The sequence below is a fragment of the Gavia stellata genome, chromosome 9 (assembly GCF_030936135.1).
Source record: "Gavia stellata isolate bGavSte3 chromosome 9, bGavSte3.hap2, whole genome shotgun sequence".
Classification (NCBI taxonomy): Eukaryota; Metazoa; Chordata; class Aves; order Gaviiformes; family Gaviidae; genus Gavia; species Gavia stellata.
In genome coordinates, this window is record NC_082602.1 from 18,396,948 (window position 1) to 18,412,334 (window position 15,387).

At 49.5% G+C, this 15,387-nt stretch overlaps 2 protein-coding genes across 17 annotated transcripts in view; both read left to right on the forward strand.

The window, feature by feature from the left end:
• The window catches only part of SORBS1 (sorbin and SH3 domain containing 1), an 80,633-nt gene extending 76,784 nt beyond the window's left edge, over nucleotides 1-3,849 (forward strand). For all 15 annotated transcript variants that reach the window (XM_059821476.1, XM_059821485.1, XM_059821486.1 and 12 more), the window contains 2 exons: nucleotides 718-830; nucleotides 1,652-3,849. In XM_059821476.1, coding sequence (XP_059677459.1) covers nucleotides 718-830; nucleotides 1,652-1,719 — 181 coding nt within the window. In that variant the 3' untranslated portion in view covers nucleotides 1,720-3,849. The remainder of the gene's footprint in view (nucleotides 1-717; nucleotides 831-1,651) is intronic.
• A 2,649-nt stretch (nucleotides 3,850-6,498) lies between these two features.
• PDLIM1 (PDZ and LIM domain 1) overlaps nucleotides 6,499-15,387 on the forward strand; it is a 46,315-nt gene continuing 37,426 nt past the window's right edge. For both annotated transcript variants that reach the window (XM_059820840.1, XM_059820841.1), the window contains exon 1: nucleotides 6,499-6,595. In XM_059820840.1, the coding sequence (XP_059676823.1) occupies nucleotides 6,500-6,595 (96 nt within the window). In that variant the 5' untranslated portion in view covers nucleotide 6,499. The remainder of the gene's footprint in view (nucleotides 6,596-15,387) is intronic.

The window sequence follows — 15,387 nt, forward strand, 5'->3', positions numbered from 1 at the left end:
TCCTGAAAGGAGTCTTTGCTTTCCCCCGCTGCTTTAAGCAGAATGGAAAGTCTCACATCAGCTGTTATTTTCACTCTCCACAGTCAGGGGATCCAAGCCTCCCCAAATTTGCCCAGAGATTGTTTCCACTCCATAAAGTTCCTTTCTAATAACTACAGAGTGCCTCTGGTGCAAGTGGTATCTCAGGGCAGGATTCAACCTTTGATTTTGTTTGCACCTTTCCTCCTCAGCCATGATTTATTTATACAGCAACCTTAGTGCAGTAGAGTAGGTGGCATCTTTTTCTAAAGTCCTTCACATTACCATTTGGTCATCCCTTGCCTGTGTGCCTGGGCAAGGGAACAGATACCTCATTTAGCCCAGGAGTGAGCGTATCCAGGTTTTGGCTTGCATTCAATAGGGTGCCTGCACTTGTACACTCTCTAGGTGCTGCGCATTAGGAAGACTCCAGTTGTCACAGTCTATGGAGACAAGCATATGGTGAAAGGGAAACAGAAACTCTGCGCATATCCCACAAAGTGCAGGCGTGACACTTTTTACTGCCATGACCTTGTGACAACAGTCAATTTAAGGTAGTTGGCTTCCACCTCTCAAATGGAAAACACGGGTCCAGACTGCATGGAACAAAATATAATAGGAATTGGAAAGGGGACATCTGCTTCTGAAAGGATGTCACGGAAATCCAATGGCTAATGTGCGGTATCTTTCTGGTTTTAGAGTTAGCTACCAAGCCCTCTACAGCTACACTCCTCAGAACGATGATGAGCTGGAACTGAGGGATGGTGACATTGTCGATGTCATGGAGAAATGTGATGATGGCTGGTTTGTGGGTGAGTGTGACACTTGCCTGTCAGCAAAGCTTTTTGAGATGCAGATGAGCAATTTTGCAGAGCGTCTGGAAGCTGCTATCATTTGCATGGTCAAAACGGTGAAAAACATCAACTCGGCTTTTTTAACAATTTCTCATCTTTTCCCACCAAGAACATGAAAATTGAGGTGCAAGGTGGTGGAGCTTTGTCTTCCTTGCTAGCTCTCTAGTGTTTCCTTTTTTCTGCTCTTTATTTCCTTGTTCCCCTCTTCCTCCTGATCCTTCTTGCTCACACAGATGGCAGAGCAACAGAGGGAACTAAGGAAAATTGGATTTCTGTAGCTTTTCCAAAGCAGATGGAGCCATGGCAAGTTACAGAAAGTGGCAAGTAGGGGATGAAGAGAACACACAGATGGGAATTGCAGTCCCTGAAAATCCAGCCTCATCTGTAGCTGTATATTTAGCAAAATCTAGCCCTTTACCTTCAAGAATGCAAGTCTGGACAGCATTCTCCATCTCAACACTGCAAATCTAGGCTTGTTATCTCTTCTTACGGGAGATTAGCTCATTTACACTGATAGGAGTTTGGCTCCTAGCCTATAGGCCCAGGAGCTTTCACCAGCACCTTAATAATTGTTAAAAGGAAAGACCGAAGATGATTAGTAGTAGAACTAGTTCTGATCTCGTCTATACCAAAAGGCTGTTTGACTGGGATTTGTATTTAGTTTTAGAAAGCAGTGCCTGCAGGCAGAAGAGGCTGCCACTCTACCTTTTTTAAACCCCTAAGCCTTCCTTGCATGGCTCCATCTTACTCTGGCTTCCTTGTGTTTTATTTTGCAACAGGTACATCCAGGAGAACACGGCAATTCGGCACCTTCCCAGGCAACTACGTGAAGCTTCTGTACCTGTAAAATAACAGTGATTCCACCGTGACAAACAATGGGGTTGTTTTCCAGATGGTGTTTTTAAACAGCGAAGAAACAGACAATTTATGAATGTAATAGACAAGAGATGAGACATGTTAGGAGGATGTGGTTATGTGGTACAGTATTGAGTTGAATGTGTAGCCCTGCTTCAGTGGATTCAGGGTGTGATTTGTTTGCTGAAGAAGAGACAGTTTCTAGTTTACAGTGCTGCCTTTGTGTATTCCTCTCCCCTTCCCAGCAAGAGTTCTGGTGATAATCTTAATTTGTATGGAGTACTTACCTCTGAGAAGGCTTCAGGGAAGCACATGGTATAGGTTTTGTTTGTGTGTTGAGATATGACCGTGCTTTGGGGCAGTATGCAGCCTTGCAGCTGCTCCCTTTCGCTGGCAAGGGTCAGGTAGGCCAGGCTTTCTGCCCGGTTTCTGCCTCGCTGAAGACTCATTTTGCTCTGCCTTCCACTTCCATAGAAAACCCTTCCTTCATGTCATGCACCTTAAGACCCAGCACAGGCAGAGGACAGCTGATATGGTTAAACTGCAGAGCTCTGTGTGGAAAAGGAGTTTGGGACTGGTGGTTTAATCCAGAGAGGTCAGCCAAAACATAATGCAAATGCGTAAAAATCCCAAACCCTTTAATAACATACTGCCTATCTCTGCGGGTATTTTTTCTTTTGTGCAGGGTGTGTGTGTGTGAGTGTATTGTGTGCATCAAAACAAACTGAGTCCTGTTTTTTAAAGAGAAATCAGCCTAGCTTTGACATTTATCTGCACAAAGAATAGAACCGAATAAACAGAACATCCGTGAGAGCAAATCCTGTTAATGAGTCCTATGGCCGTTCACTTTCTCTGCTCCTCCTGTCCTGTTGCTGGCCCTAAAGGATCACACACTTTTTGAAGCATACTCTTTGGGGTGAAGACTTTTCTTCCTTCCTGGCATTAAATCTCTTAGAGGCTCTGATAAATCTGAGCAACATACCACTGAGGGTGCCTTTTTTTTTTTTCTTTTTGGTTACACTGTTAATGGTAGGTCTCAAATAAATACATGCATTTTGGCTGCCTCTTAGTCATACAAAAATCTAACCAATTTGGAAAGCTGTTCCCAGCAGTTATTACCAGTTACATAGATTTGTATTTCCTTGAGGAAAAAAAAACATGGCTTGCCTGTCTGCTTGCCTGTAAATCCACTATGAATACTCTTTTGATAGACATTTTGTTATTAAGAAAAAGCATAAACAAAACCGGTTCTATCAGACTCTGCTTCCTACAGTTACCATACAAATAGCAAAGGGTTAGATTGCTATTTTGTCATAAGCCGTATTTAATAATATAAAATGCCTATTTTTATGCTGATGCTTTTATACAGATTTATTAAGAGTAACTACAACTAACTGTTAGCACGACTTGCAATGTTTTGATACACTAGCCATACTCCTGGGTTTGCAATCAAATAGGCTTGTCTTCTGCCTAGGTCAGCGGAAGAGAAGACTCAGTGTCTCAGAAGTTTGACTGTAAATATGTATATTTAACTTTGTACAGCCAATGTACTTACCTTGTATAGAAAAATAATTTAAACACATTGAGTGAAGGGAGGAAAAAAAAAGGCAGTTATGAAAGGTTGGGATTTTTTTCCACTTTTATTTAAATGATGGAATTCCATGTATGTTCACATAAAGAGTTTTAGCACAAAATAGCCATTATGAAAGGGTTTCAGATATAACACAAAGCACCACTGTTTCTTTTCTGCAGGAGATACCTTTAATCCTGCATCTTATTTATGGGTTTGTTTTTCTGCTTTGGGTTTGCCCTCCAGTTATTTGCAGCAATATTTAGGCCTGTTGCTATGATTGGATAACACCAAAATAATCTATCCAGCAAAGTAACACGATGATACTGACTGTATATAACATACTCATTTAAAAGTTTATTTTTTGTTCTTGCTCTTGCATTTTGAGTTACACACACATACGTACACACACACACACAAACCGCAACTTATTTTTGTGTTGATTTTTTGTTTCTTATTGCAGTGGATTACTATTCGACAATTAATAAATGGAACTATTGAATTACTATTGTGTTCCTTGTACAAATTATTAAATAAAGTCTATTCCCGCTCTTCCTGTAGCAATGCACTTTTGTACTAGTGCCCCTCTGTGGCTGCCTTTGGCTGTGTCCATAGTGAGCAGTCGGTGTCTGCCATGGGCTTCCTGCAGCTGAGGATCCACCTCATGACTTGACCTGAGCTCACCGGTTCTCCCTTCTGAGCTGTAGGCAGGCCGTGACTTTTTCTCGAAGAAATGAAGGCGTAAAAAGCAGAGAAAAAGCTGGTTTACAGCCAGATCTCACTGTAACATGGGGTCAGGGTGGAGCTGCTGTGGCATGCATGCAGACCTGGGAGCTCAGGAGCGCACCTGAGTCCACTGTTCTACAAAGGGTCTTTGTGATTCTCTCTCAGATGAGAAGACCACACAGGTTAAGTAGGACAAGAAACCCCAAATGCCAGCCTCTGTGGGAAGGGTTGTCAATTGATGTTGGGTTTACATGTGCATTTTTAAGTCTGGCTTGGGTCAAAAGCCGTAAGACACTGACTTCTGCAGTAGCTGCAGTCTGACCAGGCAGGTGCGGTTGCAGCACTAATTCAGTGGGTTTGTGCAAGGTCTGTGGTGAACGCATTGTGTCTCCCAGCCCTGCAGCAGGAGAGCTAGCTGGGGCTTTTTGGTTGTGCCTTGTGTAAAGGAACAGTCCCCACAGGAGCAAAGCGAGGGAGGGCCGGAGCTGAGCTGCCCAGGTGGGCTCGCTGGCACGCAGTAACGCACAAGCACCACGAAAGTGCACCCTGCACCTCCACACACCTGGTTCCTGCATGCTGCCTGAGCAGGGCTGTGCCCACCCCAAAGGCTCGTCTTTTGCAAGGAGTTTAATGTCCTTGAGACCTCCACCTCAGACTGAGCCAAAATTGGGCAACAGATTCAAGCTTTGCAGCTACGTGACCGGATGGCCAGGCAGACAGATACACGTCGTGGCTGCATTCGCAATGATTTTAGGAAGTTAAATTATAAACAAGCCAATCCTAAACCCAAACTAACAGGACAGCAAAAGCCTCAAGCTATTTTACACGTCCTTAGAAAGCACATGGACACAAGCCCATTTTTCTGTTTTGCAGGTTCTTGTATAAAAAGCAAAAGGGCAGCCTGACCACCAGCTTGCTGCAGTCACTAGCTTCTCTAGCCCTTGCTTTACAGTGCCGTGGCCAGGGAGGGGAGAGAGATTCATCTATAGCTATTGAACCTCGATATTTCCTGATGTCACTCTCTATCCTAATCTACTTGCTAGGGAACAAGGCAGAGATGCTTTTGTGACTGCAGAAGCTGGGAGTGCAGAGAGGGGAAGAGGACCGAGCGGTGTGTCACAGTCCTTCGGAAATCCCCCACACCTGGGCGGAAGGGAGCTCTTGGTACCTTTCTTCGCTGCCAGGAGATGTGTAATGATGTGGTGGACAAACTACTGCTCTCTGATAGAGATGAGATTAATAGTCCGGATGCATGTACCTCAGAAGGAAATAACTCGTGAAATGACAAGTTAATGCAGGAAAAGGGAGGGAGCCAAGAAAGGGGATTGCAGAGGCAAGGGCAAGCCTTGCAACAGGATCGTTCATGGCTGTGTTTTGTAGGGCCAGCACCTGGGTGATCCACCTCATCCCCACTTGCTGACTGCTCCAGACTCCCTGGCTGCGGCTGAATCCCAGCTTCGGCAGCAGCCTTGTGCTCTGGCTCACTGGTGTTCTGTGTTGCCTGAGCTGTATTTATTTACTAAATAAGAAGCAAAGCTTGTGCTCAGTTTGTAAACGCCAGCATCCTTACTGTAACCAACCTCTCTCACCTGTCCATCGTCAGATCCATGGGGGCTTAACATGCAACTGGAACAACTATTTTTCCTGAATTACAGCTAAGGAGGTTGGCTGAAAAATCCATAAAGGATAATTCCTTCTTTTGTTGGTGGTGCCACCCCTAAAGGGCTAAACAAAACTACCTAAAGCAGTGGCAAATCAGAACTAAATTATGGGAAAGGTAATACCCTTCCCAGCCTCTGCCCTCTCATCAGCTCCCAGCTGGGAAGCAGCACACAGTGCCACTTATTTCACAGAATCACTAAGGTTGGAAAAGACCTGTAAGATCATCAAGTCCAACCATCAACCCAACACCACCACGCCCACTAAACCATGTCCCGCACTGCCATGTCTCCACGTTCCTTAAGCACCCATCGCCTCCATTAGGTTTCAGAGTTAACATTCCACCAGGCTGGAGCAGGCCGAGCCATATTTGCCTGGGAGATGCCGCACCGGGGCAGTCTGGCGTGCGGTGCCCGCCGGTGCCTTGCTCTGCAGCCGTCCTGCCTTCTGCTGGGGGTCAGCTCCAGCTGCGGCAGAGGTGCAGCTCTGCCGCGGGGGGTAAGACGGCGCGTGAGACGGTCGGGGTTTACCGAAGACCGAAATTCTCGTCCTCCGGCAGCGGCTCGGCCCCGCCAACCTCCCTCGGGAGGGTTTCGCCTTAAAGCGCGGCGGGCCGGCTTTACACTCGAGAAGGCGGCAGCCGCCCGGCGGTGTCCGGGGAGCTCTGCCCCCGGGGCGGGACAGCCAGCCCGGCGGCGGCGGCGGCGGGGCCCGGGAGCCCCGGGGCGGGGCCGGCGGCGGCGGGGCGGGCCGGGGGCGGGCCGGGCCGGTACAGGCGGCGGGGCTGCCGGGCGTCCCGCGAAGTGCAGCCGCGCACATGGGGACACACCGCATCGTGCTGTCGGGCCCCGGGCCCTGGGGCTTCCGCCTGGTGGGCGGCCGGGACTTCGAGCAGCCCCTCACCATCTCCCGGGTAGGGCGCGGCGGCGGCTCGGGGCGGCGGGCGGTGCTGGGGGCCGGGGCTGCCCGGGACGGGCTCTGCGCGGCGGCGGGTCCGGGGGGGGCTGGGGCTGGGGCTGGGGCTGGGGCTGGGGCTGGCAGGTGGCTGGTGGCACAAAGGCAGGGTTGATGACGCAGCCGGGGCGGGGGCTTCTTTTCGCTTTATTCCCCCTGTCTGTTTGTGGTTTTTTTCTTTTTTTAATGTTTATGGAGAAACCCGTGGTGGCCCGCGCAGCCCCCTAACCTGGCTTTGACCGGGGTCTTTGCTTCTTACCGACCCTCCCTCCCCAGTTTGTCCGCAGCAAACCCCTTACCGCAGTCAGAGGGAATCCCCTCTGCTCCCGGCAGCCCCGGATTCGGGCTTTGCAGCCCATCCTGTGGGAAGCAGTCGCACTGAGGTGGTGTTGAATGCTCGCCTGCTTTTGCTTGCCATGTATAGTTAAAATAAAAGCCTTTGTTTACAGAAGCCATATTAACCTATGCTAAGTGCCTCTGCCTGTTTCTAAGTCCTTCTTACCCTCACTTAAAGAAGAATTAGTCAGGAAATTACAATTAAAGTTTCACATCCAAACAGTTTTAGTGGTGTAACTTAACTTGCCCTCCTCCGCCCCAGCGTTTGCCTGTAAGATGTCAGGGCTGGGTTCAGAGCACCTCGCTTTTCTGCCCACGTAGCCACCTGCGCCCAAACGTCCCTGTGCGCAGGTGCTCCCGCCCAGCTGCCGGCTGCTCCTCGCAGGGAGCCGGGCCCTGCCCTGAGCCGCTGCCTGCAGACCCACAAAAAGCAAGGCCACGCGCGCACGTCTCTTCCTGCATGGGGGCAATACACCCCAAACTCCCTGTCCCTTCGTGGCTTTGCGCCAGGTGTGCTGCTCGGCATCTTGTCGGGGCCGGCCTCCCTTCAGGAGAGAAGGAATTGTTCTGCTTTCCAGCAATCCCCCCGCAAACCAGGGGCATCCGCCGAGCTGCTGGCAGCCCTGGGCTCTGGCCTCTGCCGTCACCTTTGCGGGGCTTTGAAGTCCCTGTGGGCCTCAGGTGAGGAAGGGCCGCTGGAAGTGGGACATACAAGAACTTGAGCTTTTGTGAACGGCCCTTAAAGGACAGGATGGTGAAACTTGTGATTTTTCCGAATAGCTCCTGTCGTGGGGTCCTGCTGCCTGGAGGACCCTGGGTGCCATGGGGCGGGCTGCCGGCTCTGGGACCGGCAGAGCTGGCGGTTGCTGTCAAAGGCACAGAGGGGGGGAAAGTTATTAATTTTCTGTGTAATCTCTTTCAATTACAGTAATAATGCCTCATTCTTCTAAAGCATTTTTTGGACATGAAAGCAGCTTTAGCGTAGGGGAAGTGATATTTACTTCATTGTTATGGTAATTGTTGCCATTTCCTTCCAGCTAAAGGCTCTCAGGCAGAAGTATGTCTGAAGTCCTATCTCACTGCTCTTACCTCTTCTCCTTGGTCACATTTGTCAGTGCTTTTGGGCACATACCAAGGGACATAGATCAGCAAAGTGGCAAAAATAACCATCATATGAGAAATTGTGACCCTGGAAACTAAAATGTAATAAAATAGCCTCTCTGGTGGTGGTGACGTAAATGCTGACAATTGGCAGCTCTTATCATGGCTTTCTCTTGTGGCCCCTCTGACATTTTTCATTTCCCCTCCAAGACTTCAAGCCATTAATCTTTCCTGTGGTTGGCTCCTGGGCTTGTCCCCTTGGCTCAGGAGCAAAGGTCTCGGCAAGTCCTGCGTTCACCATGTAAGAAAAGATCTGGTCCCTGTTTAAAGAGTCTGATCCTCCTTGTGTGATGACTTTACTGGGGCTATAACTTAATTTTTCTTCTTGCTTATTGCATTTGGTACCTGTGCTCTGACCAGAGAGTTTTTTGGTCATGGAGCCTTCCTTTCTTCACACAATGAGGTGAGCTCTGGCTGTAGGACTGGCATCTGCCAAGGGTTATGAGGGCCATGGTCCCACCAAGGTGTGGGGAGGGGGGTGCTACCTGATAGGAATGAGAGGGTGGGGAGGCTGTAGCCTGTGATGAGAGCATTGCCCTGGGAGGAGGGGAGGATGCGCTGTCCCTCCCCAGCAGTGTTATGTGTTTGCTTTGTGCTGCAGCATGTCGGTTGTCCATCTGTGGCACAGATGTGCTCGTGGGCAGTGCTGTTAGCAGCGGTGCACAGGGCTGGGCTGCCTGCCCTGGGCCAGACGTGCATCCTTGCTTGCACCAGGGAGCAGCATCATCCTGCTACTGCCAGCTGGGAGCATGGCAATTTGGGTGTGCTACGTGGGGGACAAGTTCTCTCCTCTGTGACTGGTGGAGCCTGGCCCTGCCTCATCCAGGGCATACCATTGATGCGCTGATGGGGTCACCCTGCTGCTCCAAGTGTATGCTGGTGTGGTGGGATGCCAGGAGAGAGACATCCATCCAGTCATGGGCCTGAACTGGGTGTCTTGCAACTCTCTTTGAATCAAGGTGCCTAAATTCAGCCTGTGTTTCCTGCCAGGAGCTCAAATTTGCCTTCTGGCAGCGTCATCCTCATGGTGAGCTCTTGAGCTTGTCTTGGTACGTATGGCCCTCATCACCATTGTACCTCAGCTCCTTACTAGTGGCTTTTGGCTTCCCAAGCTCCCCTGGGATGTAGGGAGGGTTTATCCCAGTCGTGGTGGTGGGAGACAGCACCGTTTGAGTTGCCGAGGCAGCTCATTCCCCAGGTGGGGGTGTCATTGGAGTTTGGCGCTTCAGTCCCAGGGCCAAGAAGGATGAGGAGCACCAGAGCCATGAACGTGGGAGCCAGCAGAGCAGCCTGGCTGAGAGCTTCTGGCTGGCAGTGGCTGCATGTCACCAATGGTCAGTTGTGCCTTAGGAGAACAGCGTTTGAAAGATCATGGTATTCCCACAGCTGCTCTTATCTTGCCTTTTGTCGCTGCCCTACCCCCCTGTTCCACTTGAACTATGTGTTCAAAACTGCTTCAGGCTCAAATACATCACTAGCATCTTTTCGTGCGAACACTTCTGGTTTCTTCGTCGTGTTGAACCAGTCTTCCCGGTGAGAGCTGAGCGTGGGGATTTCACAAGTGCTGTGTGTGAGACTTTCTTGTGGAGTCCCCCATCTCTTCTGGAGGGATGCTTCACAGATGTTTCTAGTTTACATTCCTTTTTAAAACTGTAGGGTTATGGTGGACACTTTATTACAGTCTTTGTTCAGAAAAAAACCTTACGTTGATCAGTGTAATGAACCCTAGACCAAAGCCTGCTGGATTGCCTTATGGGAGTAGGAAAGACCCTTGTCTTTATCACCCTTTGGATGATACCATGCAATGAGTCAGTGGGGTAGGGCTTTTCCCAAATCCTTTCTGAGCTGTGGATGGACATGCTGCAGGGTAACAGTGTCTGTGGGGCTGCCCTGTGCACAGGGTAGTTCCCAGTCAAATCTCAGTGAGATTGGTGGAGGAAGCAAGCAGCTGCATGAGGAGACACGCCGATGAAGTGGAGCTGGCTGAAAAGCAGCGTAGTTGATAGACCCCATCCCCCTCCATCCCTCAGGTAATGTGAGCTGTTTCCTGTTTGGTTGCGTTTGATTTTCATAAACATTGGGGATTTCTGTTTCCAGTTGAATATATACGTGGAACTGTCCGATAAACCTTGTTCTTGAGATGATTTTTGTGGTTTGTGCTAGTGGTATGTTGATCTTGAACATCTGACCTAAAATATGGGCAGAGGGGAGTTACACTTCACGTTTTGTCATGTCAGGAGCCCCCAGCCCCATTAAGGAGGGATGTCTGGCAAAGTCTGTGAAACAGGCTGAAGCCGCTGCACTTCTGTAGCTACATTTTGTTATGAAACCGAGCATTTTCCCAATGAAGAAAGCAGTTTTAAGACAGCCCAGTTCTGCAAATATGTTAAAAAGATGAAATCTCAATGTTGTGCCTGTTGCAGATTTCGACCACAGTAACGTGAATGCATCCCTGTTTAGTCTGTTACATCTATTCCTGGTATTTTAAAAGCTCAGGATTTATAGCAAGTACAGAATTGGAAGATAATCAGGTATTTCCTGGGTTTGAGGTGTGTTGTTGGTTTTTTAGTTTTGTTTTATTTTTTTTCTAAGCATGGCCCCCTGAGCCAGTTCTATTAACTAAAAATTGATTTAGTGATAAAACTGGACTTGACAGTCCAAGATCAGGCACAGGACCGAATGCTGTGTTGTGAAAAGACATTGGCTTTGACTTTGGTACTGGCTGATGCCCTTACCCCTGCTTTCAGCTGGTCGCCCTGTTAGGAAGCAGCTGAGCAAAGCTGTCCCGGAGCCGCTGGGAGAGAAGGCCCCAGTGGTACGGGACACCTTGCTAATGGGCATCTCTTGTGGGGGCTGCGGGGCTCAGTGAGATGGTGGAGACAGTCCTCCCTCTGGAGCGTGCCAGGGCTCGGCTGTATGGCACAAGTGCCTGCCTCGGGAGCCAGGCTGCAGCATCTTCCCCGGACAGAAAGAAAGGAAAATAAGCTGCGGCCATGGTCTGAGCCGCAGGGAGAGCCAGGGCTGGACGGGGAGGCCTCTGCACCCGGAGGGCTGGAGTGCCTCCCCCTCTGCCAAAGGGAACGTGGAGCGTGGCGGATGCTTGGGCTGGCCTTTCTCCTCAGCCTAGGGAGCCTTGGCTGGTCCCCGCCGTGCACACCTATGGCTGCGATTCCCCTGCCGCCTGGCCCAGGTTTTGTGCCTGCAATGCTGGCGTATTTGCAGTGACGCTTGGCTGGCTTGGCAGAGGGAGCCAGCTGGGGAAAGCTGCTGGGGTTTATAGGAAGGTGAATGTGGCTTTCTGTTTCCTCCACCGATGTTTTCTTTCGCACTGCTGCTCCTGGCTGCCGGGCAGGGCCGGGGCTGCAACAGCACCAGCCCTGCCGTGCCACGTGGAGCTGCACCGTCACCGGACAGCCGACCAGTGCCTGTGGGACACCGGTCATTAGGGTCACCTGCCGAGAGCTTCTGGCCCTCCAGAAGTAGCTGAGTTGATGTTTAGAGGACAGCGTGATGCCTTGTGCGTTGCTGCTGGAGGGAGTCCTGTCTTGTCTGTCTAAGCGCGTGGGGTATGGAGAGCACAGGTTCACATCCCTCGTAATGCCCCTGCAGACTTTGAAGTCAGTGTGAACCCTGGCAGCTTCTCGGGCAGCTACTGGGGCTGGACAAGCCTGTGCTTCAAAGATACAAATGGCTGCTGAGGACAGGAAAGGACTTTGCTGATCTACCTGACTGCTGGCATTTGTATGAGGAGAAATCGTCCTTAATTGTAGCCAGTGGAAAGCAGCAGAATTTTCTCGCAGTAAAGACGGAGCACTTTGGGGCACAAGACAGGCTCGATCTTTTCCGGCACTGTTTCCTGAGTCTAGGGGGCAGTTTTGTCTTTAGAAGAACATTTAAAAGAATTAGGATACTAATCAAACACCTTCTGCCAGAGTTACGTGCAGGAGCATTACCCTTGCCTCTCCTAGAAGCCAGAGTTGTACTTTCTGCAGTTCGTATTTTCAGACCAGTTTGCCATGGGTTATGTGGTAGCTTGATGTCACCAAACTTTGGAGTACCCTTTTCTCCATCCCTCTTCTTTGAGTCCAGAGTCATTTGGCGGACTAAATCTGGCCCACCTTGTTCTTGATGAGTTCTCCAAAGAACCTAAAGAGAGAACTCCATGTCGGGAGGGGATGTACCAGCCCCGATCCTACATGAGAGCTTTAAGCCCCAGAACTTAAACTGACAAAGGTGAATGTTGGACGACTTGGGAGAAAGAGAGTCCTTTTTGTTCCCTGATCTGCTTGTTCCCAGGTGTCAAGTTATGTGTGGTTGCACACTACCTGGTAGCTTTCACCCTCAAAAATCACTTTGTCCATCAAGAGATGTATTTGGCTTGTAAAATGCTTTGGGTTTGAAGGGTGCAACATCGAAATAACTGCAGCAAATGGATTTTTTTTCCCCTGATTTTTTTTTAAACAGGGAAATTAAGAGGCCTTAACTGCATAAACAATTGATGTTGTTCTGGACAGTGACACAGTATCTTAGATGGTTGCTGATTACTGGACACGTGTTTTATATAGAGGATGAAATAAACCATCAGGAAAGGCTCAGCTGATGAGCAGCTCTATGTAATGTTTTTGAGGTCTTGTAAGAAGTCTTTACACTCTTTCTTTTTTATGTGGGGCATATTGCAAAGCAAGCTGTGGGACTGAGTGACTCCTTGACCACTGATTGTGCATCTGTCTGAGCAAATCATCTCACCTACGTCTTTTTACACTGCCTTCCTGAGGTCAGCCCTCTCTGCACTGTGTCTAATGCCTCTTCTGTGTTAATAATCCCCATCCGTCCGTCAGAAATAGGCAGGAGCTGAGGGCAGGCAGGAGGCTGAGAGCGAGCTGGGCTGCCAGAGGGGCTTGTGCAGTGGGAGCCCCAGCCCTGCTTGGGTGGGCTGATGCTCAGGGGTTTCCCCAGCCAGAGGCATGTCCCCCTTCCCCTTCCTCTCTCCAGGTGATGGTGGGGCCTGGGCCAGCACAGAGCAGCTGGTGAGCTTTGGGCTGTGGCAGTATTGGACCGTGACGGTGCAGAGAGCGGTAGCAGCTTGGGAGGAAAGTCTCATGGAGTTGCTTGTAAGGAACCGGGCTGTCGTTCCCCCTCCCCTAAAGAGAAGGGGTGGGGAACGTGCTTGCCTGAGTTTTCTCATAGCCTCTGATCTCTGCTGACCCAGCTGCATGCTTTTGCTGGGAGAAACTGTGGCTGCTTAGCATAATACTCCAGCGCTGAGGACATTACTCATGGTACAACAGCAGTGTGGGTGGGGAGGATTAAACTAATGTCAGAGATGTCTAGTTGTCACTGGTGGCCTTAAAAGTACGTTGCTGCATGTCTGTTCTGTCCAGCAAAGACACAGATGGGTTTTCCTCTCAAGCTCAGATAGGTGCTGTTTATCCAGATCTTTTTCTTGGCTGATGTTGATTTTCTCGTCTCGGAGCTCTTCATCACTCCTTGCAATGTGTGTCTAGGTGTGGAGTCGGAGGTTGTAGGGTCTGTGAGAAACTGTGAAGGGCTGATGGAGTGAGCAAGTAGTGTGACTGAATGGATGGGGGAGAAGGCCAGAAAGAATCAAATTAATTTCAGACCCACCTATCTATCTCGACTCGCACGGAGCTGCATTACGCTGCTTTTCATTGAAATGCTTCCCACCCTTCCTCCCTCTCATTTGCTGTGGGCAGCAGCTTCCCTTAATATACCCATTGCTGCTTCTTGGACCCTCACCTGCAGAAGGAAAAAAGGCACCATATATCCCTGTCCAGGAACTGCAAAGCTTGTTAGGTAGCGTGTATGGAGGCAATTGCATCAAATGTAAAATGTGGTTGTGTTTGGCTAGCTCTGGGACAGACAGAAGTTTTATAAAGAGGGCCTGGGAGCTGGGTAGGCAGCCAAATATGTCTCATTCCCTCTGCTAAATGAAAGCATTTTCTTTTCTATTGTAAACGCACTTGCCCAAAGACTAGCTGAAGACTTGGCATGTCATAGCAGAGTCCTTTGTTTGCTGCCTGGCCGCCAGTGCAAGGGAACGATAGCAGGCAAACACCTAGGAGACAGAAATCTGAACTTTGCCAAGTCCCAGTGGTGCTGGCAAGGTGGAGCCCAAAGTGTGTGTGTGTGGGGGAAGGCGAGGGAGGTAGATAATTTTTCTAACCTTTTCATGATTGCAGAGCTTTTTATATGTATATTTTTATATATATATATATATGCATGTATGTGCACACGTGCATATGTACACAAAGCTTCACTTTGTCATGTAAGAAAATAATGTATGTTTTTCTTCTACCCATACCAGCCTTGAATCTGTGGGACCTCTTTAAAAAGAGGGGTCCAAGCCTATAACTGGTCTAAACCATTATCTACTACACTGAGCTTTGCATGAGTAAAGACTGCATGATCAAGCCCACAGATTATGGGGATTATTTGTTTCTTACATATGCTGACAAATGTGTCTGAGCTGGTATCAGGGAGCTAGTTTGATGCGTCTGGTTATAAGTATCTAGAGTATTTCTGTAATAGCCCAGATTTCTTACACAGAGATGCCAGCCAAACAGAGCATCACCATAGGCATACTCTGGTGATCTGTGTGACCTACTTTGGATACAGTATGAAGCAGTGCTGCTCAGCCTGTCTCAGCCTTGTCTGTTCGACAGTGAAATGACCTAATGGCAGAGTTACACAGTTGCCTGGGAGCAATCACTGCAAGGTAGGCATGGCTCCTTTCCAAAGGAAGCCCTCGGGCATGATGTTACAAGGTGTGCAGAGCTTTATTCACCCGAGGATAGTGTCCCTGGAGCTGGGGGGGCTCCTGGGGCCCTGTGGTGCTGCCCAGGTCCCCTCTGCCAGACACTGCTCAAACCCGGTGGGGGAAGCCCAAGCCAGTTAGGGAGCTCTTTTGAAGGAGACAAGAGGCTATGCCTTTGCGTGAGCCTTAACTTGTGCAATGTTGCGTTTGCAGGTTTTGTTCCTCACAGTGTCTTTCAGCCCTACTCACCGTCCCATGCAGAAGTGCAGCTGTATCTGCTCCTTACTGGGTCACCCGCCTGCGCAAGGCACTGCCTGCCATCCCCTCGGCTCCTGCTGGGATCTGCTCCGTACTCGGTCAAGAGGGGGGGGAAAGAGGCTGGTGCAAGGCTTTAAGTCATCTGAGAGGAGAGCAGGAGCAAAGCAGTTTCAGGCAGTGCAACATTTACTGGATGCCTGTGAGCCTGAAAGCTTTTTTCA